Source organism: Orcinus orca, chromosome 8 (assembly GCF_937001465.1).
Source record: "Orcinus orca chromosome 8, mOrcOrc1.1, whole genome shotgun sequence".
NCBI classification, from domain to species: domain Eukaryota; kingdom Metazoa; phylum Chordata; class Mammalia; order Artiodactyla; family Delphinidae; genus Orcinus; species Orcinus orca.
In genome coordinates this window covers 35,725,599-35,750,554 of record NC_064566.1, presented here as the reverse complement: position 1 = coordinate 35,750,554, position 24,956 = coordinate 35,725,599, and the positions used below count along the sequence as shown (strand labels likewise).

The following is a 24,956-nucleotide window of genomic DNA, read 5'->3' as shown; positions in this document are numbered from 1 at the left end:
TATTATTTTTAATCATGCATGAGATATTTCGTGAACCAAAAGGAAGAGATTATAGTTAAACTATGGCCTAGCCTGGCTGGGATGGCCTCACACAAGGGACATCTATGCTGGGCCAAATTTCAAAAGGTGTTAGGGGAGGAAGGGAATGTTTTCAGGTGGGGATGAGTGTGGATGGGTGTGATGGAGACGTGGGAGGGAGCAGGTTGATGGGACTGGAGCAGGTGTGTGCTCACCGCGCAAGAAGGAAATAGGGCCTGAGAATTGGCTGAGGCCAGACTGGAGAGAGCCTTTGTGCTAGTCTCCTGGGGCTGCCGTAACAAATAGCACAGAGTGAGTGACCTGAACAACAGAGATTAATTTTCTCGCAGTTCCGGAGGCTAGAAGTCCAAGATCAATGTATCGACAGGGCTCGTTTCTTCTGAGCCCTCTCTGCATGGCTTGTAGCTGGCCGTCTTCTCCCTGTGTCTCTACATGGTCTTCCCGCTGTGCGCCCTGATCTCCTCTTCTTATAAGGACATCAATCGTATTGGATTAGCGCCCACTCTCACGATTTCCTCTTAACTTACTCACCTGTTTAAAGACCCTATTTTCAAATGCAGTCACATTCTGAGGAACTGGGGGTTGGGACTTCAACATTTACATTTTTGGGGCACACAATTCAGCCCGTAACAGCTAGAATGCCAGACTAAGGTGTCTGAACTTCTTTGGTCATAGTTGCTTATTAACTTACGACCTGCGAGACTCAGTCTGGGCATCGTCCAAGGGGGAAGCATTGCTCTGTGCTTTGTTAGAAATGAGGCTGTGTGGTGTGGCTAATGGGCAGGAAGTCTGGGTTCAACTCAGAACCTACCATTATGAGCCCATTACCTTCCCCTGGGCCTCAGTTTCCCCATCAGTAAACTAAGGTCCTGGACAAGGTGGACTGTATCCTGAGCACTTGCTCTGTGCCAGGCTCTATGCGGTGCAGGCCTCATCTGGTTCTGTCCTCACAACAACCTGTGAGGGAGGTGGAGTCATTGCCACCATTTAAAGTCAGAGTGGAGAGAAGGGAAGCCTCCTGCACTGTTGGTGGGAATGTAAATTGATACAGCCACTATGGAGAACAGTGTGGAGCTTCCTTAAAAAACTAAAAATAGAACTACCATATGACCCAGCAATCCCACTACTGGACATATATCTGATGAAAACCATAATTTGAAAAGATACATGCACTGTTTATTGCGGCACTGTTTACAATAGCCAGGACACGGAAGCAACCTAAATGTCCATCAACAGAGGAATGGATAAAGGAGATGTGGTACATATATACAATGGAATATTACTCAGCCATAAAAAAGAACAAAATAATGCCATTTGTAGCCACATGGATGGACCTAGAGACTGTCATACTGAGTGAAGTAAATCAGACAGAGAAAGACAAATATCATATGATATCGTTTATATGTGGAATCTAAGAAAAGGGTACAAATGAACTTATTTACAAAACAGAAATTTTTGTAGAGTTACAGATGTAGGAAACAAACTTATGGTTACCAGGGGGTAAGAGGGGGAAGGATAGATAGGGAGATTGGGATTGACATATACACGCTACTATATATAAACTAGATGACTAATAAGGACCTACTGTATAGCACAGGGAACTCTTCTCAATACTCTGTAATGACCTATATGGGAAAAGAATAAAAAAAAAGAGTGGATATGCGTAAAAAAATAAAGTCAGAGTGGAGAGGAAGTGACTTGGTCAAGGTCATGACTCTAACATGTAAGAGAATTTGGCCTCACGGCTCCATCTAGCTGTGACCCCTCTCTTGGGTCTGGGATGGACAGGGCAGGCCGGGAACGGCAGCCATTTGGCCAGCAGAGGGCGCCGGCACCGAGGTGCTGGTCTCTCCTCTCCCCGCCTCCCTTGCCCTTCTAGGCCCCTGTACCCCAACCCCAGGCTGTTCTCATGCTTGGTGGCATTTGTTGGTCCCACCGCCTTCTCTTCTGTCATACGTCGTTCCTGTCCCGGACTCTGCAAAAGGCCTCATCCCCTCAATTTCTGCTCTGATGGACAGACTTACCTCTGCCACTGCCAGGAGGGGAGATCCAGTTCTCGGGCAGGTGGAGCCAGAGCTCTGTCCCAGAGGCCCTGGAGCAGGGCTGTTAGGGGAGGGAGAGCTTTTTGAGTCTTTTGGTGCTTATCCACTTGGCCCAAGAGAGCCTGCGGTCAGGACTGGTGGTTCCTTTCCTTGTGAGTAAGAGAGAACAAGACCAGCCTACAGTGAGTACCTATTTAGGAATGGGCATGTGGACGTGGGCACACAAACACGCGAGCACACATCATGTGTCCCTCCCCTATCCCTTCCTCCTCACAAAGCACGCCTATTGGCAAACTTGTCTCTTCCTCCCAGGGACACCCTCATTGTTACCTGCACCAACAGTGCCACGAGCATCTTCGCCGGCTTCGTCATCTTCTCCGTCATCGGCTTCATGGCCAATGAACGCAAGGTTAACATCGAGAACGTGGCAGACCAAGGTACAGTGCGCTGGTCACCCTGCTGTCGTAGGGCAGGTTCCAGGTTCACACCCTGAGCTCCTCATTCATGCTATGCTAGGAAGTTGGCCTTCTGGAACAGGCTGGAGAGGGGGAAAGCCTAGGCCCCCCTTTGCGGAGAGACCCAGAACAGCTGGAGTCTGAAGCTCATGCAGGGTTAGATCTGGCCGGTCCTTCCCCAGAGGTGTGGCTATAAAAGCCCCTTTCCTGTTTCCCTCTCCTTTCCTTCGTTTTCCTGTCCTCTGTTAACTCAGCTCCAGCAGAAGTAAGGTCTCTACCTGTTGGGCGCGGGGAGAGGATTCTCTAGGCAAACTATGGCTCCTGCAGCGGATGTAGGCACAACCTGCTTCCGGGTGGCTTTCCTTGCCGCGGGCTCTGTAGGCACCAAACACTAACGCTTAGCGAGCGCAGCCTTTTCCTGATGAAGCACTTTCCTTGTTGTCAGGTCAGATGTGTTCTCAGGGTCTTCTGCTTAGTTCGCAATGCAGACCCTGCAAATCGTTTCCCCAGTGGGTGGAAAGGTTGGACGGTGGTGGTGGGAGGGATGTGGAATACATGTTTACCTTCTGCCCAAGTGATCCCTCTATGAACGCTAACGTTTGTGTGGTCCCTCTGGAGTGTACAGAGAGCTCTCCTTTTTTTTTTTTTTTTTTTTGCGGTACGCGGGCGTCTCACTGCTGTGGCCTCTCCCGTTGTGGAGCACAGGCTCCGGACCCGCAGGCTCAGCGGCCATGACTCACGGGCCCAGCCGCTCCGCGGCATGTGGGATCTTCCCGAACTTGGGCACGAACCCGCGTCCCCTGCATCGGCAGGCGGACTCTCAACCACTGCGCCACCAGGGAAGCCTCTAGCACTCCTTTTTTATCTCATTTAATCCATATCTCTAGCACAGAATCTTGCAGAGAGTGTGTAATACTTTTAGTTGACTTTTTACTTCCACCCAGCTTTAATCTACAGAGGGTTTGGTGCTGAGCAGGCCTCAGTGATGGAGGGATTTCATCGTGGCGTCGTCTATCATGACGGGCATTCTCTAATCAGGCATTTATGGGCTACCTTGGTGTAGGGACTGTGCCAGGGGCTGTGGGGACAGGGCTGTGGGCCCGGACGATCCAGAGTGTGGACCTGTCAGTGACTTCTCTGTGCAGTTATCTTTCTTCAAGGAGCTCACTGCAAGTCTCAGGTAGTGGCTCAGACGCCAGCACGAGAAAGAACTAGGCCCTAGCAGTGTCATCTTCTTGGTGGGCTGCTGGCTGTCTTCTGGCTCCCTAAGGATAATTAATTACTGCTTCAGCGGCGCTGATGGTGCACTGCAGGCCTCCAAGGGTTAAAGAGCCAGCTTGTTGGTGGGGGGGAGCTACCTCTCCCTGCAGAGGGTGCTGAACCCCCAGGGATTTTGGTTCTGCAGCAGTGCACTAAATTAGAGGTCCCAGAGCTGAGCAAATGCCCTTCCCTGGTTGAAAAATGTAAACCTTCTTGGGAGCAGGGAGGTGGTGAGGGGGAGGGAGAGAGTGGCGGAGGCTTTGTTTTGGGAGTGCCTGTACCACCCGCGCTGTCCTCATTTCCCTCCAGCAGCGTAGCTGGAGCAGGTAGGCCCTGCTCCACCTGCCAGCAGATCTGAGGTGTTCTGTTATTTTTGTGACATTACTGAGCTCCTTGTGAACCAGTGGCCGAGTGGCCAGAGAGAGTGATTCTTAAGATGTGGGCCCCATTCGTTAACTCTTCTGAGCGTTTCCTGCCCCAGGAAAGGGATTTGGGGGCACAAGTTGCTAAAACCCAAATTAAATTTTGGTTTTCATTTATATAAAAAGCATCAGACAAATGGCCTGTGTTTCCCTCTGAAACTTCCCCTTTCCAGAATTTTTTCATTTCCTCTGATTTTAACAGGGAGAGAGGAGTACTTCTCACAGGTTCTAACGTGTTGCGTTCATACAGTTGACCCTTGAACAATGCAAGGGTTTAGGGGTGCCGACCCTCCACGCAGTGAAAAATCCGTGTTATAATTTAGAGTCAGCCCTTCGTAGATACAGTTTCTCTGAATCTGCAATTCCTCCGCATCCTTGGATTCGACCAACTGCAGATTGTGTTGTACTGTAGTATTTATGATTGAAAAACGTCTGTGTCTGGGTGGACTCGTGCAGTTCAAAACTCTGTTGTTCAAGGGCCAGCTGTACTTGGTAGTTTCTCATTGTCAACAGCACAGGGACAGTGGGTCTCATCTCCCACAGGGGAGGGGCAGTGGCCCGGGAGGTCTTCTCCCAGACCCGTGGGCAGCTAAACCTGCTCATCTGAATTCGCATACATTCTTACCTGTGATTAGCAGGCTTGTCTGATTTCCCCCGTTGTAATGGAGGCTCTGCAGAATACAGAGATCGGGGTCAGGCCTGCATCAGGTACCAGCCCCAAGCTCTCCTAGCTGGGCGACATTGGCACGTGGACATTCAGTTCATTTTTGCTGACCCAACATTAGTAACTGTGCTTTGGTATTCAGTCAAAAGCAGGTTCTCTTTAATGACCTAACACTAGTCCATTTCGTTTACAGCCCCCTTGTAAGGGAGGCTCAAAGTCATTACCCCAAATCTAGGCCGTATCAGAGCTTCTGGGGGCTTGAGGGTGGGGTTGGTGATGAGACCAAGCTGTCCTCTGCTTTTATGATGGGCACAGGGAAGGGGGCGTGGTCTTCTCAGGCATCTACTCCAGAGAAGGAGCTTGCTGGGGAGTCAGCCTTTTAGAGTCATCTCCCAGCCAACTGCTGCCTGGGGAGCACTGACTCACGGTCAGAATCCAACTCAGAGCCCTACCAAGATGCTCACCCGCTAGTGGCAAGACTGGGTTGGACCATAGCGAAGGAACACAGAGGTGCGTATTGCATATAGAGTCCCAGGTCTAGGTGGTAACTCTCAGGTAACCAGGCCACTAGGAAGTTCTGCCCTGGCTCCCTCACCCCCTCATAGTTCAGAGACCCTGCTGATGAAGATGAACGCTCTCAAACTGGACTGACCGTCCCACCATCTGTCTGTCACCTGGATGCCAGTCCTTCCAAAGGCACAGGAAAGGGTTCCGGTGTTGCGTCCTCCGAGAATGCATCCACATGTAGTGGGTTTCTCAGAAGAGTAACCACTCCCCGTGTGCTGCGGGTCGTGATGGGTCCATTGACCGGAGCCCCTGGTTCTGTCTTCAGTGGCTCTCTAGGACCAAGGAGGCTGTCACTGTAGGTCTCTGGGGGCCCCACCCAAGATGCTGGCATGCAGAACCCCTTTGATCCCCTCTCATGGGAAGAGTAATAATGGTCTATGCTTACTGAGTTCTCGCCATGGCCAGGCATGGTTCTGAGCCCTTTACTTGTATCAGCACGCTTAATGCTCACAGAAATTCCCTGAGTGTAGGTGCTATTATTATCTCCATTGTACAGATAAGGAAACTGACGTTTGTCCAGAGTCTTACCTACGATCCTGCAGCTAGTAAGAGGCAGAGCCAGTTTTCTGGTCCATGGGGGAGAGAAGCCTGCGGTCCACCCACTGGGTCTTGCTGCCTACCAGAGGGAGAGGAAAGAGGCAGGACTCAGCCTCCATCAGACACGAGGGCCTAGCCCGGGGAAAACTCTTCTGTGGCTCGGACAGTCCATCTTTCTGAACTCTACAAAATGTTCTAAAAACATATTTAAAAAATCCACTCTCTAGCCATCTTGGATAAACAGAGTTTGCTGAAGATGATGCCTTTACCCTGCATACTTTAGGGAGGCCGCTGAAATGGAAACAGGCCGAATATTTTGAAATCATTCCCCTCCCTGAGAAAGCAGTAAAGCCCAAACGGCCAGAATCCTGTTAAAGCAATGAGCCGAGGTCCTCCGGCAGTGGCCATTTGAAGACCTTCTTGTCCACTTTATGGGCCTAAACTGAACTGGCTTCCTCGGTGTTCAGGGCACTGAACTGGCTTCTTCGGTGCATTGCATTTGAGACCTATTTTGAACTGTAGCTTAATACAGATTTTTCTTTCATGGTTCACTCAGGGAGACTTCAGAGGCTGTCTCTACTGTCTGTTCAATAAATGCATCGAGCAGGGGTATCTTAGGCATTCCAGGCTTTATGTTTTAAATACCCAAGGCCCTAGGCAACACTGGGAGCTAACAACCTGATGAATTCCAGTTTAAAAAAGTGTCATTATGCTTGAGTTATAAAAACTCCAGGAGCTACGATTTCTGGCTTCCAGATGTGCGCTGGCCGTGGATTACCCCGACGTTCCCTGGTCTCTGCCCCTTATCATCTAGGTTTCTACCTACAGGGGAATTCACAACGGCCAGGTCTTTAGCCATCTTCCCAGGGAGGCTGTGAGGAAGACAGGAATGGCTGGTGGGGCTTTCTGTTAGCAGAGAAAACTGCAGGTCAGACACCCTCCACCAAGACCACACACGATATTCTTGGGAAAACCGGAATCAGAGCTGCTAATTTCCAAGTTCATTGTCCACCCCTAAGAAAAGCTAATATTCTGTGAGTGCTGATGATGTGCAAGGCACTGGTCTCAGTGCTTTACCTGCGTTTCCTCATTTGTCCCTCATAACCGCCCTGTGAGGAACTATTGTTATCCCCATTTTACAGATGGGCAAGATTGAGGCTTACAGAAATTAAATAACTTCTCTAGGGTTGCACAGCTGGCAAGTCATGGAGTCTGAATTTGGACCCAGGTCTGTCTAACTATTAGAGACCAAACTCTCTTAACCCTTCTATCATGCTTCCCTCTTCCCCACTTAATTACCTGTGGACTGATGAATCCCCCTCTTTACCAAGCCTTTATAGGGCAAGTTCCTAAAAGCGTTGGACTGATTCATGTTTTATGTACATGGCTTCTCCTGGAGGAGTGACTAGGAACAAGGGTAACAAAATGGGGAAACGATGTCATTCTGGGCATGTTTAACCCTTACGGCAGGGTTTCTCAACCTCAGCACTCTTGACGTTTGGGTAGGATAATTCTTTGTTGTGGGGACTGTGCCATGCATGGAAGGATGTTTAGCAGCATCCCTGGCCTTTACACACTACACACCAGTAATCATCCCCCATAACATCCCAGTTACGAGAATCAAAAATGTCTCCAGACCTTGCCATGTGTGCCTAGGAGGGCAAAATTACCCACTGTTCTAGAGGGTAATTATTACATTCTCCCCCAACTTATGAATACAAAGATGGAGGTTTTCATGTTATTTGCATGGGATACAGCCTGGCCTTAGAGTCGAGTTGGCCCCGAGTCTCTGCTTTGGCACTCTTTTTGAGCATCTCCTCTGAGTTCCCTGAGGTGTGGACCTAATTCCCCTGGTCTTTCCCTCCCGGGAGCTTGAGGTCTAATTGGGGAAATGGATAGAGAGGAGTTAAAAACATAGCAAATAGCAGGAGCTGCAAGTGATAACTAACAACTCGAGGCTTCCATGGAGAGAGGACCCTGTGGGCTTCCAGGAGGAGGGGGCCTTGAGCTGGACCTGTTTGCAGTCATGTGTCTTGTTCCTTCCAGGGCCAGGCATTGCATTTGTGGTTTACCCAGAGGCCTTGACCAGGCTGCCCCTCTCTCCGTTCTGGGCCATCATCTTTTTCCTAATGCTCCTCACTCTTGGACTTGACACTATGGTGAGCCCCTCCCCGCTTCGATCCCTGCTTCTTCTGAAGACTCCTGTCCTGGGTCCTGCATCCAGCCTGCAATGGGGTTGAGCTTAGTGGTCCTTAAACGCCCATCCCTGAGTGATGTAGGGGTGGTGAGGTACCTGTCCAGGGCTCAGGATAACCTTGCATTTGTGGGTGACTCAGGGGATGGGCGGAGGAGCCGTACTCTCTCCCTCTCTGTTCTCCATGCAAGTTTGAGCCTGTGTACTTCCTGCTTTTGGTGTCATTTTGCCAAAGCAAGTCCTTTGGGGCTGAATAAGGGAAAATAATATGAGGTCAATTTTAGGGGAATTGCTCTGGGGCTGAGACTACTACAGATCATGGTGACAGGCACTCAGGGTTTAGTAGTTGGGTGCAAAGAGGGTTTTTCCTCAAGCAGAAGATCAAATGCGATTTAAACGGGAGGAGAGGAATTTACATCTCATGAATACAAAGTGAAGCTTAAAGTGTCCTGATGGATGGGTATGAGTGCAGCCTCTGGGGGCTGGAAACACTGCTCTAAGGCCTACATCCTGCTTGGATTCCCCTCACTGGCCTTGTGGGTTGGACCCCAGCAAAGTCTTTCAGGCCCATCGAGGGAATGCAACCCTAAAACCCAAACCTCATACAAATACCACTTGGCCTGGTGGGAAACACAAAGGGCTTTTTGGAGCCTTTGGGGTTGGGCGGTGTGTCTCAAGTGTCGCTTTGCTGGCATCATTCCAGTTTGCCACCATCGAGACCATAGTGACCTCCATCTCGGACGAGTTTCCCAAGTACCTGCGCACACACAAGCCGGTCTTTACTCTGGGCTGCTGTGTTTGTTTCTTCATCATGGGCTTCCCCATGATCACTCAGGTAAGCTGCCTGCTGGGCACAGGCTTGGGATGGGGGCAGGTTGCAGGGGCGCCTGATGGCTCTCCAGCCTTTTACTCTTAGCTCCCGGACCTTATAACAACAGCCAAATCATTGCCATTTCCACGTAGATGGAATCAGTTCATTAGGGATTCTGACCACAGAGGGAAATATGTCACCTTGGCTACTAATGATACTTCTAGCATCTTCGTAATTGAGATGTAGCCTTCTTGAGCCAACGAGACAGGTGTGTCCTACTTTAAGAAAATGGAATACATGAAAATACTGACTAGAGAAATTGATTACCTGTAATATACAAGACTTATAGCCATTTGAGTTCCTTCTAGCCCTGAGTGTCTGGTAAGTTGAGTATTAGCTTACCTGATATATATATATATATATATATATATATATATATATATTGCTGTCCCTGTGACCTTGAGCGAGTCACTACTTTGGGCCTTGGTTTCTGCATCTGTAAAATGATAGATTGAAAGGAGATAGTCTCTAAGCCTCATCTATTGTAGAGAGACTTAAAGAGTGAGCTGAAAATGCAGGGGGTTGCTTGAGGAATGCCCAGAGACACCTAAAGGTCATATGAAGGTCAGTCACATGCAGGTATATGGATAGAAATGGTCATCTATTTCTTAAAGCAAACATGAAGCAATCTGGCTACTTTCACATATACATCTTCAGATGCTGACCTTTGCCCTTTAAGAGTAAGATGTTAGATCACGTTTCTGGGCTTGTTCTATTGATTAGCTCGGAGTCTTTCCAGGGACTGCTTTGCTAACATGGCAAGGCCCCCAGCTTACATACCTGGCCAGCGTTAGGTTACTGATGTCAAGGGGAGGGGAGATCTTTTGACTCCTGTTTGCACCTGACCCAGCTCAGGATGGAAGGATTGACTGCTATAAGTGGGAGAGAGCCTAGATCCAGGCCTATTGATGTCGGTTGTTTCTCTCCCCTACCAGGGTGGAATTTACATGTTTCAGCTCGTGGACACGTATGCTGCCTCCTACGCCCTCGTCATCATTGCCATTTTTGAGCTCGTGGGGATCTCCTACGTGTACGGTAAGGGAACCACTGTGCCTCATGCTGAGGCAGAACTTAGTGTCTGTTGCCAAGCATCCAGCAAGCAGGTCTCCCATATTAAGTAAGACAATGAAAGGGCTTCCTTACAGCTATTTGGGAAACATAAGAGAGCCGCACCTTTATTTCCAACTTGCCTCAGGACCTCTGGGGTCTAGATTTAATAGAGGAACAAAAGACGGCTGATGGTGAAACTCAGTAGTCTTTGTACCAGAAACTACTAGGACCAGGACATGCCTCTGGGTGTGGTCTGGCAAGCGAACCGTCGTTAACGCCTGAGGACAATGGCCAGGTTGGGTGGCGGGGGAAGGCTTCTTTTGTATTTTGAGGTCTTGGTAGTTGCAGTCTTCCTGTAGCTTGAGGTGAGGAGAAGCTTCATGGCCGATGCCCGGATACTTTAGTGAGAAAAGAGAACACAGGCCTCGCAGATCCTTAGGAGATTTTGTTAGCATCATGGGAGCCTGTGATACAAGATCTCAACCCCAGATTTTCCTAGGAAGAAACTGCCTGTTCCCTTACAGATTAGCCCTTCTTAATATCACCATAGCAACCTGCATTCCATAATCAGCAGGGCCATTATCTAGAAGAACAGGAATGGTAAGTCAGCGGATGCTATCTTTGCCCTTCAGTGGAGGTGTCTGTGGTGCGGGGGAGGGGTCTCACCGGGTGATCTCCTGGGCTCCTTGTGTGCCCCGCCAGTCGGCACAAGCAAGTCCTATTGGGTTCAAGGCACTGCTGACTTCCCTGTGCCTCGAAGTCTCAGAATCATCCCTAATATAGGTAAGGCCTCCTTAGCAAATACCAGGAAGGTGAGAAATGCCAACTCAGATGATCCATCGGTACTTGAAAACCAAAAAGAGATGGTAAAAAGGAAGGCAGGGTATCACTTGGAAGCAGGATGTCCTTGGTATGAGCATCTTGCTTTTAATGTAACTGTTAGCCTCCTGTCCATCAGGGTTCAGCAGCTTCTTGCTTGCCTGAAAAACGCATTAAAATGGAGGGTGATGGGGAATGAAAATATAAAAAGGAAACCTCTCATGTAAACGTTAGGTGCCCTAGGAAGAGGAAGATACTGTAGTCATCGTTAGGTGTTGGCAGAAGGGAACTTTGTCTCAGCTGGAGATTACATCCCCACTGCAGGGAGAGTTTAGTTTCTGGCCAGAGAAGTGGGCAGGCATGCCAGCTGTCGTCATGGGATCAGAGGCCAAACTGCCAACACTTTGGGCTGATGAGACAGCCTGGAGCCTGCAGTGACACTGTGATTGAGGACCTGCATTTAGGGTGAGGCTACAAAGAGCTTCCTACCTGAGCAGAGAGTGGCAGAAACCCAGCCAATCTACCACAATCCTAACTTTCTGCCCAGATACCAAAGGCTTTGCCATGGAGAGGCCTCTGGGGCCCTCCTTTGGAAACTTAAGCCCTCATGGGTCCATATAAAAGCTAAAGTCACCAGATAGTCTGTTGGCAAAGTCAGGAAAGCTCTTCGTTGCAGCACTGGCCCAAGTGCAGGTGGCCATATCATTGACCTCCTCTGCGGTCTGTATCCTCAAAAGACACATTTGCACAATTCTTTCCGATAGAACAGGGCTGTTCAGTGTGGTTTACAAGCATCATTAAAACAGAAACTTTGGGCTTCCCTGGTGGCGCAGTGGTTGAGAGTCTGCCTGCCGATCAGGGGACACGGGTTCGTGCCCCGGTCCAGGAAGATCCCACATGCCGCGGAACGGCTGGGCCCGTGAGCCATGGCCACTGAGCCTGCGCGTCCGGAGCCTGTGCTCCGCAACGGGAGAGGCCACAGCAGTGAGAGGCCCGCGTACCGCAAAAAAAATAAATAAATAAAAAATAAAAATAAGGAAAAAAAAAACAAAACAGAAACCTTTTAACGTCTCTATTTTTAGAACTTAAGTAGCTGCCCCCAGCCTCCATATAAAACTGGTGTAGATTTTTTGGTTCTGAAGGAAAAAATAAGTCCTGAGTGCTTCCGTCCCTGGGCTCTGCTAATCTTCCTGGGAGACCACCCAGGAAATCACCTGGCCTCTAGAGGGCTGGTGCTGGGCCAGCTTCCAGGTCCAGGTGGACTCTGTGCTGAGCTTAAGGTGAACTTGTGCTGTGTCGGTTGTGGGTGTGAACCTCTGATTTGGACCTGGATGGAATTGTAAGAAGGGGCTCTTAGAAGAAATATTTGAAATAAGCTAACATAATTGTTAGAGGTGAAAGCAAAAACCTGCACAAATATATAATGTACGCTCCAGAGGACACTGGATTCTTTACTGAGGTGATGAGGTCCCAAACAAATGCAAGGTTAGTTTAAGGAAGTTGGACATGAACCTGTGAAGAGTGAAAATGAACCCGACTGATTTGATTCCCCCCATCCTGGCTGCTGAATTTGAAAAATAAGTAGCTGGATTGCAGACATTTGTGTTTTCTTCTTAGTTCTAAGGATCTCTAGATTCTAGAGGTTGCCATTCAAACATTTAAAATACAGTAGGTACAATTTTCAAGTTTTATCTTTTGATCATAATATCTGATTCAGGTTCTCAAGGCAACACTCTTCAAAGGCCAATATTTGGGTTTGAGGTAGCTAGAAAAGTGGAACTCCCTGAGTTTGGTGTAGGAACAATCCCTTTAACAGGCTGTTACCTAACAGAGTCGCTTTGAAGAAGTGATTTGCATTTTCCTGGGAGCCAATACAGGGACTTTCTGGCTGCGGGGACCATAGGACTGACCTGCCACCACAAAGCCCTGCTGCCTGCTTCTCTGCTTGGCCCCACACTGTGCATTTCCCCCAAATCACTGTATGCTCAATTGTCTTGATCTGTTTTCTTCCGTGTTGATCAGTTACTTGTTTCACGTCCTACCCCACTCTGTCTTTCTCCACATCCTTGTGAGGGATGTTGGAGTCACACAGGCAATGACTTTTACAGGATGGAATATGTCATTCTCCAGTTCTGGCTGTCCATCCTGCAGGCTGAACACCTCAAAGTGTTTTTGTTTTTGTTTTTAGTATAAAAGAAAACAAAATAACAAAACAAAACACATGATCTCTCCGGAACCCCACAAATTCAAGCTTAATTTTATTCCTCTCTGGTCCCCCTCCCTGAGCTCCATCTTCACATATGTTCCTGGCTGAAATGTCACTGTCCACCTCTCATTCAGGGTGTAAGTTCCCCCAGCTCCATTTGCTGGGGTTCAGAAAACATTAGGAACAAGAGGTTTCAGTCCATTCATAACTCACATAGGTAAATGCCTGTGTTTAAATGTTATCTTTTTAAATTAATTAATTAATTTTTGGCTGCGTTGGTTCTTCATTGCTGCGCGCAGGCTTTCCCTACTTGCGGCGAGTGGGGGGCTACTCTTTGTTGTGGTGCGCGGGCTTCTCATTGCGGTGACTTCTTTTGCTGGGGAGCACGGGCTCTAGGCGCGCAGGCTTCAGTAGTTGTGGTGCATGGGCTTAGCTGCTCTGTGGCATGTGGGAACTTCCCAGACCAGGGCTTGAACCCGTGTCCCCTGCATTGGCAGGCAGATTCTTAACCACTGCGCCACCAGGGAAGTCCTCAACAGGTATTTATTAAGTGTTCACTGTATGCCCTGCATGTGGGGAGGGCAGAGGTAGTTTTCTACATTCACGGATATTTCCAACTAGCTGCCAGGAAGAGCGAATCTACTTCGTATATTGAGAAGAAGGCCAGTACTAAGCTGTGCATCCCAGCTGTGCGCTTTTGCTGCCCAGAGATAAAGGAGGGCCAGGGTAGCCAGAAAAACTTTGAGAAGGTGGAGTTTTGGAGATAAAAGAATATAAAAGTAGATAAAGACGTAATTTAGTGTTGAGTTTATTGCTAACCAAGGCAGGGAAATTCTGAGCCCACACATAGGGTTTTGGCTCCAAGAGATGCAGGCAGAACATTACATTAACTGTAAGAGAATAATATTTGATATACACACAGGACTGGAGACCTCATTTGTGGGACCTAGTGCAAAATGAAAATGTGGAGCCCTGTGTTAAAAAATTGTCAAGAGTTTCAAGATGGCGACAGGAGAGATTAAGATTAATCCAGGGGTGGCGCCCTTCTGAGCACCAGGCCCTGTATGAGTGCTTGGCTCACAGGCTAGGAGGCTGGCCCTGGCCACACAGTGGGGAGAGCAGCCCCTGGAAGATCATACTCAGACCAAGGGCAAGGGTATGGTTCATAAAGACAAAAGCCACAAAGTTGCATGGGTGAAAGTGATCGGTTGGTTGAAAGAGGTCCTTGACTTGCAGTTCAGGATTGGCTGGTTATACGGAGGTTGTGGTGGGCACATTTCTGGGCACCAGATCTGTTGGTTTGAATCTAGAACAGTTGCTATGAGTTCACCACTTTTTTTTTTTTTTTCTGCTATTTTTCTGCTAATTCAGTGAGAAACAGTTGCTCTGATCCCTTTTAGAGCTCTCTTACCCCTCCAGGTTCAGGGTCATGCTGCAGGCAAGTCTCCATGCACATGCTCCAGGCCCCAAGATCAAGTCCTCTGTCAAGAGTTAGCCTTCTAAATGGGAAGGAAATCCAAAAACGAGGGGTGTATGTATATGTTTAGCTGATTCACTTTGCTGTACAGCAGAAGCTGACACAACAATGTAAAGCAGCTGTACTGCAATAAAAAAAAATAAAAAGAGTTAGCTTTGAAGAGGGATCTGGACCAGCAGGCAGGATAGAGCAGGCAGAGGAAGCCGTATGAACGAAGGCGGGAGGGGAAGGTAGACACTGAAGCTGTAAGGGACTCAGGTGGGGGCGTGAGTCAGGGCGTGGGCGGGCTGTGCTGGGTGGGGACTGGAGCAGCCAGAGGATGGAGGGACGGGAGAGCCTGGCTCAGGAATGAGCAAGGGGCAGGAGGCTTGCCTGGCGGCTCCCAGCTGGGGGGCCACATTTGTGGAACAAGCAGAGCAGTCAAGGGACCTGGAGCCTGTTGAAGGCAGAGGCCTGTCGTCCAGAGCCCTCGCGGAGGCCCACGGGGAGAGCTGACCTCCAGGGCTGGAGCTGACTCTGGAAACCAAGCCGTCTCCCCTTCAGTCCCAGCACTGCTCTTCAGCATCAAACTGCCTCTTGCTGCAACTGGGCCCCTGTCATCCACCCCTTCCTACAGCTCTGGGTCCAGCTCTTGGTCCCCTCTGGGGGAGCTTGAGCACTTCTACTGCCACCCCCTCCTCCCGTAGGAGGCTATCTGTATGTCTTCCTCTGTCTAACCTTGAACCCTGTCAAATCGATTTCCCCAGGTGAGCTGTGCACCGTCATCTCCTGGGGATGATTTAATAGCCTGGTAACAGGATTGATACTGATAATAGACATTTTTAGAATTTTTTTTTTGCGGTACGTGGGCCTCTCACTGTTGTGGCCTCTCCCGTTGTGGAGCACAGGCTCCGGACGCGCAGGCTCAGTGGCCATGGCTCACGGACCCAGCCGCTCCGCGGCATGTGGGATCCTCCCGGACCGGGGCACGAACCCGCGTCCCCTGCATCGGCAGGCAGACTCTCAACCACTGCGCCACCAGGGAAGCCCCATTTTTAGAATCTTTTAAGAACTGAGGCCTGCTTTCAGGATCTCATGTGTGCTTCTGAGGGCCTCATCTTTGACCTTTGTCTCTGTTTTTGTTCTCACCCCTCACTTATGCCCAGAGGGTCTACTGTCCAGAGGCCACTCGCTTGAAGGTGTTTGATGACATGAAAGGAGACAAACCAACCAACCCAAAGATGGTCAGGTCAGCTGCTCAAAGTGTGCAGTTCTTGCCTGTGGTGGCCCGTGATTTGGGGCCACCAGTCAGAACCGCCGACTATGAAAGGGCTTGAACTTGGGGCCCTTTCAAGTGCCTTCAGCATAGCGATCCCGCAGTTCTGAGAAAGCCGTGCTTCTGATGAGCTCAGGAAACAATACAGGAAACCGTTCCCTCCTCAAACATCCTCTGTCGCTTTTCCTTTCAGAGAGTGGATGCCGGTTACGTGGGGTCCTGAGAATAACTCTCTTGTCTGCTTTTTACTTTACGTAGTTATGTTGATCAGCGACCAAGAAGACCGCAGTCCTCTGAGTTCCAACAAAGTGGGTGATGGCCACGTGGCATTCACTTTGGTTCTTGCCTGCCTGTAGCATCTTACATAGAGCAGAGTTAAACTGACTCATGGGAGAGTGTCCTTGTGATGGTGAGGGGTAAAAAGCCACATACAGCGAGTCTCCCTCAAAATCCCAAGGCTTTCCTAACACACTGTGCTTATTGATCACAGTCTTAATTGGCTTTGTCAGAGTTGGTTGCTGAGCCCATGAGCCTACCTCCAAAAGCAGCCGCACGGGTGACCATGCCAGGCTGTGGCAGTGTGGAGACTCCCGGGGCAGGCCGGGATGGAGGTTTTTAGATGTCATGGTGGGATGACATCTCACTTTGAACTTCACTGCAGAGGGTGTTTACTATCTATTTAAGTGTCCCATTTGCCTTAATCTTCCCGGCAGCGAGTCATTTGTCTGATGGTTTCCTGCATAAATAGGGGTCACGTTGACACCAGGATGGGGCCGTCCCAGCCAACGGCACTCGAGTGAGGGGCTCTCGCGCCGTCCCCTGCCGTGGCATCTCATGCTTGATCTCCGTTGGTCTCTTTGCAGGCTTGCAGAGGTTCTGTGAAGATATCGAGATGATGATTGGATTCCAGCCCAACGTTTTCTGGAAAGTCTGCTGGGCGTTTGTTACTCCAACCATTTTAACTGTAAGGACCGTGTGCTTTATTGCATGGGTAGCACCTTGCGAGCATATGTGATGCTTTATGTTGAACAAGACCTGTGCCTGCATACAGAGGAGCCTGCGGAGCTGGTAGGATGAGTGTTACTCATGTCTTTCAGCTGAGGAAATGCAGATTTGAAGAGGTGAAGCACCTTGCCTAAAGGTGCTTGACTGACCGGGTGCAGAGCTAGGACGCACGCACAGTTTGGAGCATCCCTAGGGAACATTTCCCATTATATCTGTCTGCCTCATGTGATCACATTTCCCATGTGCTAACTGGGGTCCACGCTCTGTGCACAGTGCTTTATATTAGGGGTTCCCAACCCCTGGGCCAAGGACCGGCAGCGGTCTGTGGCCTGTGAGGAACCGGGCCGCACAGCAGGAGGTGAGCGGTGGGTGAGTGCGCGAAGCTTCAGCTGCCTCTCCCCGTGGCTCCCCATCGCCCGTGTTACTGCCTGAACCATCACCCCCATCTGTGGAAAAATTGCTCTCCATGAAACTGGTTCCTGGTGCCAAAAATTTGGGGGGCTGCTGATTTATATGTATTACCTCATCTCTCCCTCACAGCCGCTCTGAGGGGTTGGTATTATAATCATCTCCATTTTACGGATGGGGAAACTGACACCCAGAGGTTATGTGACTTGCCTAGGATTGTACAACTATAATTAGCAACAGCCTGGGTTCAAACCCAGGCAGTCTGGCTCCAGAACACTTAATCCTAAACGCTGCTCAACACAGCTACTCTACAACGAATATGTATAGCAGAAGTTAGACTTTTATTGTTCATTTTTATTGCTTTTGGGGACTATCTTATCATCCTCAAGTGTGATGATGACATTTTGAGATCATCTGACATTCATCTTCTTAAAGATCAGAGCCCTTCATGTGTCAGTAAATCTGCATAGGGACTTGCAGGCATATCCTGTCACCGCCTTTATTGTGCCCCAGCTCCTGGCTTTGCCTCCATCTACTCTCCAAGCACAGTAATTGACAGAGACCTTGCCTTTCCCTCTCTTCCTCCCTGGCTTGAAGGTGTGTCATCTGGGCAAAGGCTGCAGGAAGCTGGCTGTAGCCCCTCCTGGGCCCAGCAGGTGGCACTAGAAACCAGATTAAGACCCTTTTACTACACTGTACCAGCTTCTTTAAAGGAAAACAAGACAGTAAAATTGTAGAGAAAACATATATTTTCCTAAAAAAAAAAAAACCCAAACTGTCACAGGGTGAGTTTTAATCAAAACATCTCAATTTCTTTCTGAAAAGACAGAAGTTTAGACAGAAAAACCATTCAGCGTTTACCTCCCTCTGCATTGACAGGAAGACATCATACAGAAGCCCACATCTGTACTCAAATTTCAGAGGCTGTAATTTGTCTGAAAAGTCCCACCAGATTTGGGGCATGAGAGTTGAAAAGGGCTAAGGTAGACTTTTCAGTTTCATGAATCTAGGACTGAAGTGTGTGTGAAGGATGGAGAATTACCCATCTCCTGGGAGGAAGACGGGAGACCCCCCTCCCCGCTGTTCCCTATCTCTGCTGAGCTTTGCCACGTCCCTCAGTTACTACTATACACAATTTATTCTTGGGTGGAATCAAAGTTAGAATCTGTTCCAGATTCTACCGACCTTTCCCTCCTGTCTTGGAAGAGATTAAGCTTTAGAGAATCTTATTATATTCTGCAGATGCAGACCACGTAATAATAATCAGCAGGATGACTTGTGGTAGCTGCTTTAGTAAGTATGTCTCTCAAGCTGCCAACCACTCTGATTGGTGGGTGATTCTTCCCCCATTTTACAGTTGCCTGTGCTGAGGCTTGGAGAGGCTAAGGAGCTTGCCCAAGGCCACACAGCTTGCAGGGGGCAGAATAAGAATGGAACCCAAGGCTACCTAGGCTTCAAGATAACACATTTCTAAATACATTTCTAATACATTTCTAAAAGCCTAGTTGCTTTCATCTCCAAGTGGAGTTTGGCCAATTCTGGATTAAAATAATCCTAATCTTCTTTAGGAGCAGAATGTCAGGGGAAAGGGATTCTAGGGCCTTGCTGTGTTTTTCTGAGAAAGTTCCTCAACTGTGCTGTGCTTTACTCGATTTCCATTATAAAACTCACCTCAGAAACCTGTGGAGAGGTCCCTGGCTCGGTGGCTAAATTATCCTTTCTCCTGGCCAGGTTCATCTGAGGGCAGGGTTTTTGTCAAACCTGACTTGGCAGAGGGAAATTGATGGCAAGACCAAGTTGGCACAGATAAATTTGATGTGATATTTGTGTCATAGGAAATGGGTATCAAAGGACCAAGGCTAACCCTTCTTTTTTTTGCCACTTGCCCTTCTGTAACATGGCTATCTTGTAGTAGGCTAGAATGAGCTGAGATTATGGGTTTAAATGACTTCAAAAACCCTGAAATGAAATTGATCATTTTTATATGTGCCTTCATGGAATTATAGAGCTATAAATATTCTGCGTGCCATTATTGTACACATAGGCGATCATGTTACTGAATTATGCACACACATAAGCAGATGTATTGCTGTTTATATAGTAAATGAAATGGAGCAACTTACCATAATTACATGAGGCCATGCTTCCAACAGACTGGTTAATAAAGCTTGTAACTCTAGGGGCCGATATTTAAAAGGGGGCCTAGAGGAGATATCTCTTATAGGAGCAGTTTTCTCAACCACTGTCTTCAGTCTCATGTTGCTTCGAATCCACATACTGAACTGCTGTTGCATTGAAATAATCACTTGCCCCGGCAGCCTGGGCTTTACAGCAATCAGGCAGATGCCTTACATTTGTCTAAGCCTTCACACTTTCCCCAAACACTTCCATATATTATCTCGCCTGACATAATTCCCTCTAATCATTTTCAGGCAGTTCTTTTACTGCTTAAGATAGAATGAGAGAGCTGGGGAGGAGGGAAGGACTTAGGCAGGTACATTGTTCTAGGCGGAGGCTGGCATAGGCGGGATGAATACAGGGAAGAACTCAATTTTCTGAGGGCGGTGCCCCCTCCCCCAGCAGAGGCTTGACTAGAGCGTTAGGACCCCTCTTCTGTCCTTTTCGGTGCCTCTTTTTCCAGCATATCTGTCGCCTTGTTCCTCCTCAGCTGCACTAAGACTTCAGAGGGTTCGCATCACTGTTGCCAGCCAAAGTGTGCGGTGATGGGGGAAAACGGGGGGGCTCCTGAGTAAATACCAGACTGTTGTTCCCAGAAAATCCCTGTGTTGTGTACCTGGTGTGAAGTGGATCTGTTATATAGCAGGGAAGTCTGAGACGTACAGGTCCCTCAGCCAATTAGTGGTAGAGCTGGGATTAGCCTGCCCGTCCCCGGCCTCTCGGCTCACGGGTTGCTGACGAGGCCCGTTCACCTCGCATCAGTTGAGGGGTGGGCTGGGCCTCCACTCTCTTTGTCCCACAGCTGATTACAGGACCAAACTTCCTGCTCAGCCACTGCTTGGGGACCTCTCAGCCGGCCTTAGAGGCGGCTCCTGCAGATGGGCTCTTCCCCATTCAAGGTGAAAGCAAAGTAGATTTTATTCATTTTTCACATTAATCTAATGGATTTTTTCCTTGTAACAAAAGCTTGATTATCCATTATAGACAGTAGAGACACCCCTCTCCTTAAAAACACCCACCATCCCCTCTCCTGCCTCTACCCCTCCGTCACCTCGGTGTATAGCCTTTAAAATCGTCCTCTCAGCCAGTCTGTGTATAGACACCCATATGCATTGCTCAGTTTTTATGGGATGGCGAACGCAGCATCAGCGGCTCAGTGTGTGTCACGTTCATCTGTGTGAAATCCAGTTTCTTCATTTAGAAAATGAAGTAATAATACTTCCCTTTCAGGGCCGTTATTGGGGTAAAATGAGGTGATAGACAAAGAAGCAGCCAACTCACAGCAGGCGACCAGTCCATGACTGTTGAAGGCATACTTCACATCCCCACCCTAACACGTGTGTTTCTCTTTTCTTCCCAGTTTATCCTTTGCTTCAGCTTTTACCAGTGGGAGCCCATGACCTATGGCTCTTACCGCTACCCTAACTGGTCCATGGTGCTCGGATGGCTAATGCTCGCCTGTTCCGTTATCTGGATCCCGATTATGTTTGTGATAAAAATGCATCTGGCTCCTGGCAGATTTATCGAGGTAATTGTATCAGCTCCCTCTCCTGCCGTCCCCTCCCAGGGCAGAAGCTCCGAGAGCTCTGTGCTTTAAAAAAACAAAAGATTTGGTGAACTTATTCTAAGGGGAGACATGGTGATTAAGTGGTTACAGTTGCTACCGTTTCTATTAAACCCATTTTTATTATGTATTAGTCCTCTAATGGAGGGACTCAGCCAGTCCAGTGGCTGAGCAGTGGCTCTGGGGAATAAACGATCAGAGTGTCGCCTCTCTCCTGGTGCTTCCCCCTCCTCTCCCCTCATCCAGAGCTTAAATCCCAGTGTTTGGTTTTTAACCACACATCAGATTCCCCCTTTCCTGACGTTCCTCTCTGTACGAGGTGCCTCCCCCCGAACACCTATTACGATTACGTTTAAAATCACTCCCCCTTCCTGCTATGCCTGTGTTAGGCATGGCTGAGGGGTCCAAGCCGATTAAAATGTCACCATCCCCGAAGGATGTAATGAAAGGTCCAGGGCATGCCTGGTATAAAGCATGTTGGTCGTCTTTGTCGGTTAGTCCCTTGCTGGACCCATTTCCCATTTCTAATGCAAAAAACTCCCCACCCTCACTCCAGAGAGGATGGTAAGGGGACTGCCACTTGCTGAGCCACCAGTGAAGTGTGGTCAGGCTTTTGTTATTCATGAGAAATCACGTGCTCAGACGTGTTAGGAAGAGATCGGCACTGCCTTGCCTTGGCGGTCCAGAGAGCTGCCATTTTGGTCTGGCCCAGGGACTATGGAAATGCAAACGATCGGGCTCCAGCTCTGCTCCGCTGAACTAGACTCTCAGGGAAGTAGGACTCTGGCGTCCATTGTTTAACGAGCCCCCAGGTGATTCTGATGCAAATTCAAGCTTGAGAGGCATTGCATTAGACTCAGGCAAAGAAACACCTGCTGATGAGGGTAGTGAAGAACAGCTGGGTGGGGTTTGCTCTTGGTCAGCCAGATTGAGGAGGAGAGGGCCCTGGAGCATCTCTCGCAGGCTCGGGAGGGGAGAAGCAGATGGGAATAGAGCATGTGAGTAAACGCCTTACACACATGTCCACGCGATGAGGAGGTGGCCTTTGTGGGGGTTTTTTTTGTGGGTTTTTTTTGCGGTACGCGGGCCTCTCACGGCTGTGGCCTCTCCCGTTGCGGAGCACAGGCTCCGGACGCGCAGGCTCAGCGGCCATGGCTCACGGGCCCAGCCGCTCCGCGGCATGTGGGATCTTCCCGGACCGGGGCACGAACCCGTGTCCCCTGCATCGGTAGGCGGACTCTCAACCCCTGCGCCACCAGGGAAGCCCTGGCCTTTGTTTTTTATTGGACTAAAGATGGAGGCAGAGTTGACAAAGGGAGATGCAGGAGTCTTCTTACTGAAGCAGTGTTCCAGTTTCCATCCTCAGGAAATTGTTATCTCCTTAAGGTAAATTGACTCAGCCCTCTCACCGCCAGGGATGGCTTGCCCGAGCCTCGGATGGACCTCCTACCCACTGACCCAGAAATCTCTGTCCCTCTGAACAGAAGCTGCTTTAGCCTCTGCTACTTTTGTCTTAGGCTGAAATCCTCTAAACTGATGAGTCGGCAATATACATTTATTATGGTTGGTACGGGACACGAAGGTTGCAAACTGATGATTAAGGGGAGATTAAACTAACAGCTGTAAGAAGCATCTTCACTTTAATAGGTAATAAACACATACCTGTTCCCTCTTATGTAGTCAGAAATATGTTTTCTTTCCTTTTTCTAGAAAATGCTCCAGTCAAATTATGTTTTCCATGAAAGGTTCAGTTGACGGATTAGAGACATTCCCATTATTTTTAGCTTGCCTGCAAGAACCCACACTTCTGAACCAAGTCAGAAGCGTGTATTTTTGTCAACAGATAATTAAAATCTTTGCTCACTCCTGGCAGTGTATCTTTGTGGTTGAGGGTTTTTTTCTGGCCATTTATATACTTTGGGGAAATATGCTAAACAAAATCCAATTATTTTGATATAACAACTCACTGTTGAGGCTACAGAACAAAAGTGAGTACATGTCCTTTGCAGACTGCATTTGGCAGTGGAGAGAGCAGCTTGTAGATCCTCTCCATTTGGAGGGGAAAAATGTATAATTAAAATCTGGGCCCTTTATTCTCTATTAATCTTGTGCAAGGCAAACCCTGGGCAACTGTAATATTGCTTGCAGGGTGATATAAATAATTTCCAGTGAACTGAACTAAGTCTCCTCTTAACTGCATCCCTGGCCTTGTTAATTAATGGGGCTGATCTTCCTAACTGCTTCTCTTGGTGGGGGACCTCTTGGTTCCAGGAGGCGTTCTGGCGAATGTGGTCACACGCAGTTTGGGGATGGGTGGGTGGTGCCTGGGGGAAGAGGGTGCTTTGCTTCTGTGACCCTGTGTGTCTTTGGCTTCTTTGCAGAGGCTGAAGTTGGTGTGCTCGCCGCAGCCGGACTGGGGCCCCTTCTTAGCTCAGCACCGTGGGGAGCGTTACAAGAACATGATCGACCCCTTGGGAACCTCTTCCCTGGGACTCAAACTGCCAGTGAAGGATTTGGAACTGGGTACCCAGTGCTAGTCCGATGGCATGGGTGGCCCAGACTTGATTCCGTTTCTGCTCTCTGCCTTCCCCTAGTGTTTTCCCCAGCTCTCTTCCCATTTTTCTTCTTCTCTCTCCCCACATCTCGGTTCATACCCGTGCACGAGAGTGGTGACTTAGAAAAGTAGGACATAGTGTCGCATGCTGTAGCCAGGAGCTAGATGGACCACTTGAAGAGCGGTTTGCCTGTGTCCATGCTGTCAGTTTCTGGTGGGGTTTACCCCGCAGGCTCAAATCAACTAGGGGAGTGCTTTCCAGCGAAGTCTCAAGTAGATGTGCGTGCGCTGGTCCGTAGAGAAGCGACCTCTGTGGTTGTCACTGGTGGTGCCGGTCAGGCTTATGCAGCAGGATGGCAGGATAACCAGACCGTTAGTTTGGACTCATCTGAGCAACGTAGTGATTTCATTCCGACACCCAAAGTTCAGGACTGGGTACCTTTGGAGGGTCAGCAGTGGTCAGAAAATGGTTTTGAGTAAGACGAGCCGGTGGATTTGGACACCCCCGAGGTGGTGAAGTTCCCATTTCCATTCATGATTGGGGCTCTGTTTCCTTCATCTGGACCAACTGTCTCAAGTGTACCAAGGACTCAGATGCTTTCTCTCTGCAAACTGCAAATCTCAGCGAAGAGTTGGTTCTCTCCCCTCAGTTGTCTTTTGTTGGAATAACCATATTTGTGAATTCTTTGGATCCTTTCCCCCACCTCTGCATTGTATTTGTGCCCAAAGTTGTACATTCATAGCAGAGTGCCCTTTTTGTTTCTCCATGACGTCTAGCACTGTGGTTCAATGTCACCCTTCCATGTTTCTTCTCTTCTAAATGTCTTTCTATGAGCTGTAGCTACCTTGTCTTTCAGCCTCTGGGAAAACAAGACTTACCCCGGTTCTGTCTATATATTATATATATAAGACACAAACTCTTAAAAAACATAATGTCTTGGGTTTTTACTCTTCATTTTTTCATTCACAGTCAATGCCGATTGTGGCCATAGAATCAAAGAAATGGAGAGTTGAAGAGAAAGCGACCACAATATTCACTGCACTGGTAGTACATTTAGGTCACTGTATTTACAGAGATTTCTGATAGGTACAGGTTAGGTCAGTAGCAAGTGAGCTAATTAAAGCTATAGCTTTTAAGACTACATTTAGCTAATTCAATTGTAAGAGTTCCCAATTCACAGTACTCATAACCACACTCTAATGAGAGCGAATCATAAGTCCGCAGAGGTTGGTGAAGCCGTAACCTTTATTATCTTCTTGTATCCTGAACATACATATATGAGATTTCTATAATGTGATATGTGTTCACGTAGTGTGTACTCGCAGTGGTGTTTTCTGTCTTTATAAATATCTTATTAATCACTGTAGAGATGGTGAGTGTAGGATAGT

At 48.6% G+C, this 24,956-nt stretch overlaps 1 protein-coding gene across 1 annotated transcript in view; it reads left to right on the top strand.

Annotated features, from left to right (window-relative positions):
• The window catches only part of SLC6A5 (solute carrier family 6 member 5), a 55,395-nt gene extending 30,895 nt beyond the window's left edge, over window positions 1-24,500 (top strand). Inside the window, exons 10-16 of the mRNA XM_049713508.1 lie at window positions 2,394-2,518; window positions 8,033-8,145; window positions 8,884-9,015; window positions 9,987-10,086; window positions 16,722-16,822; window positions 20,810-20,977; window positions 23,395-24,500. Coding sequence (XP_049569465.1) covers window positions 2,394-2,518; window positions 8,033-8,145; window positions 8,884-9,015; window positions 9,987-10,086; window positions 16,722-16,822; window positions 20,810-20,977; window positions 23,395-23,550 — 895 coding nt within the window. The 3' untranslated portion in view covers window positions 23,551-24,500. The remainder of the gene's footprint in view (window positions 1-2,393; window positions 2,519-8,032; window positions 8,146-8,883; window positions 9,016-9,986; window positions 10,087-16,721; window positions 16,823-20,809; window positions 20,978-23,394) is intronic.
• Window positions 24,501-24,956: the final 456 nt, after the last annotated feature.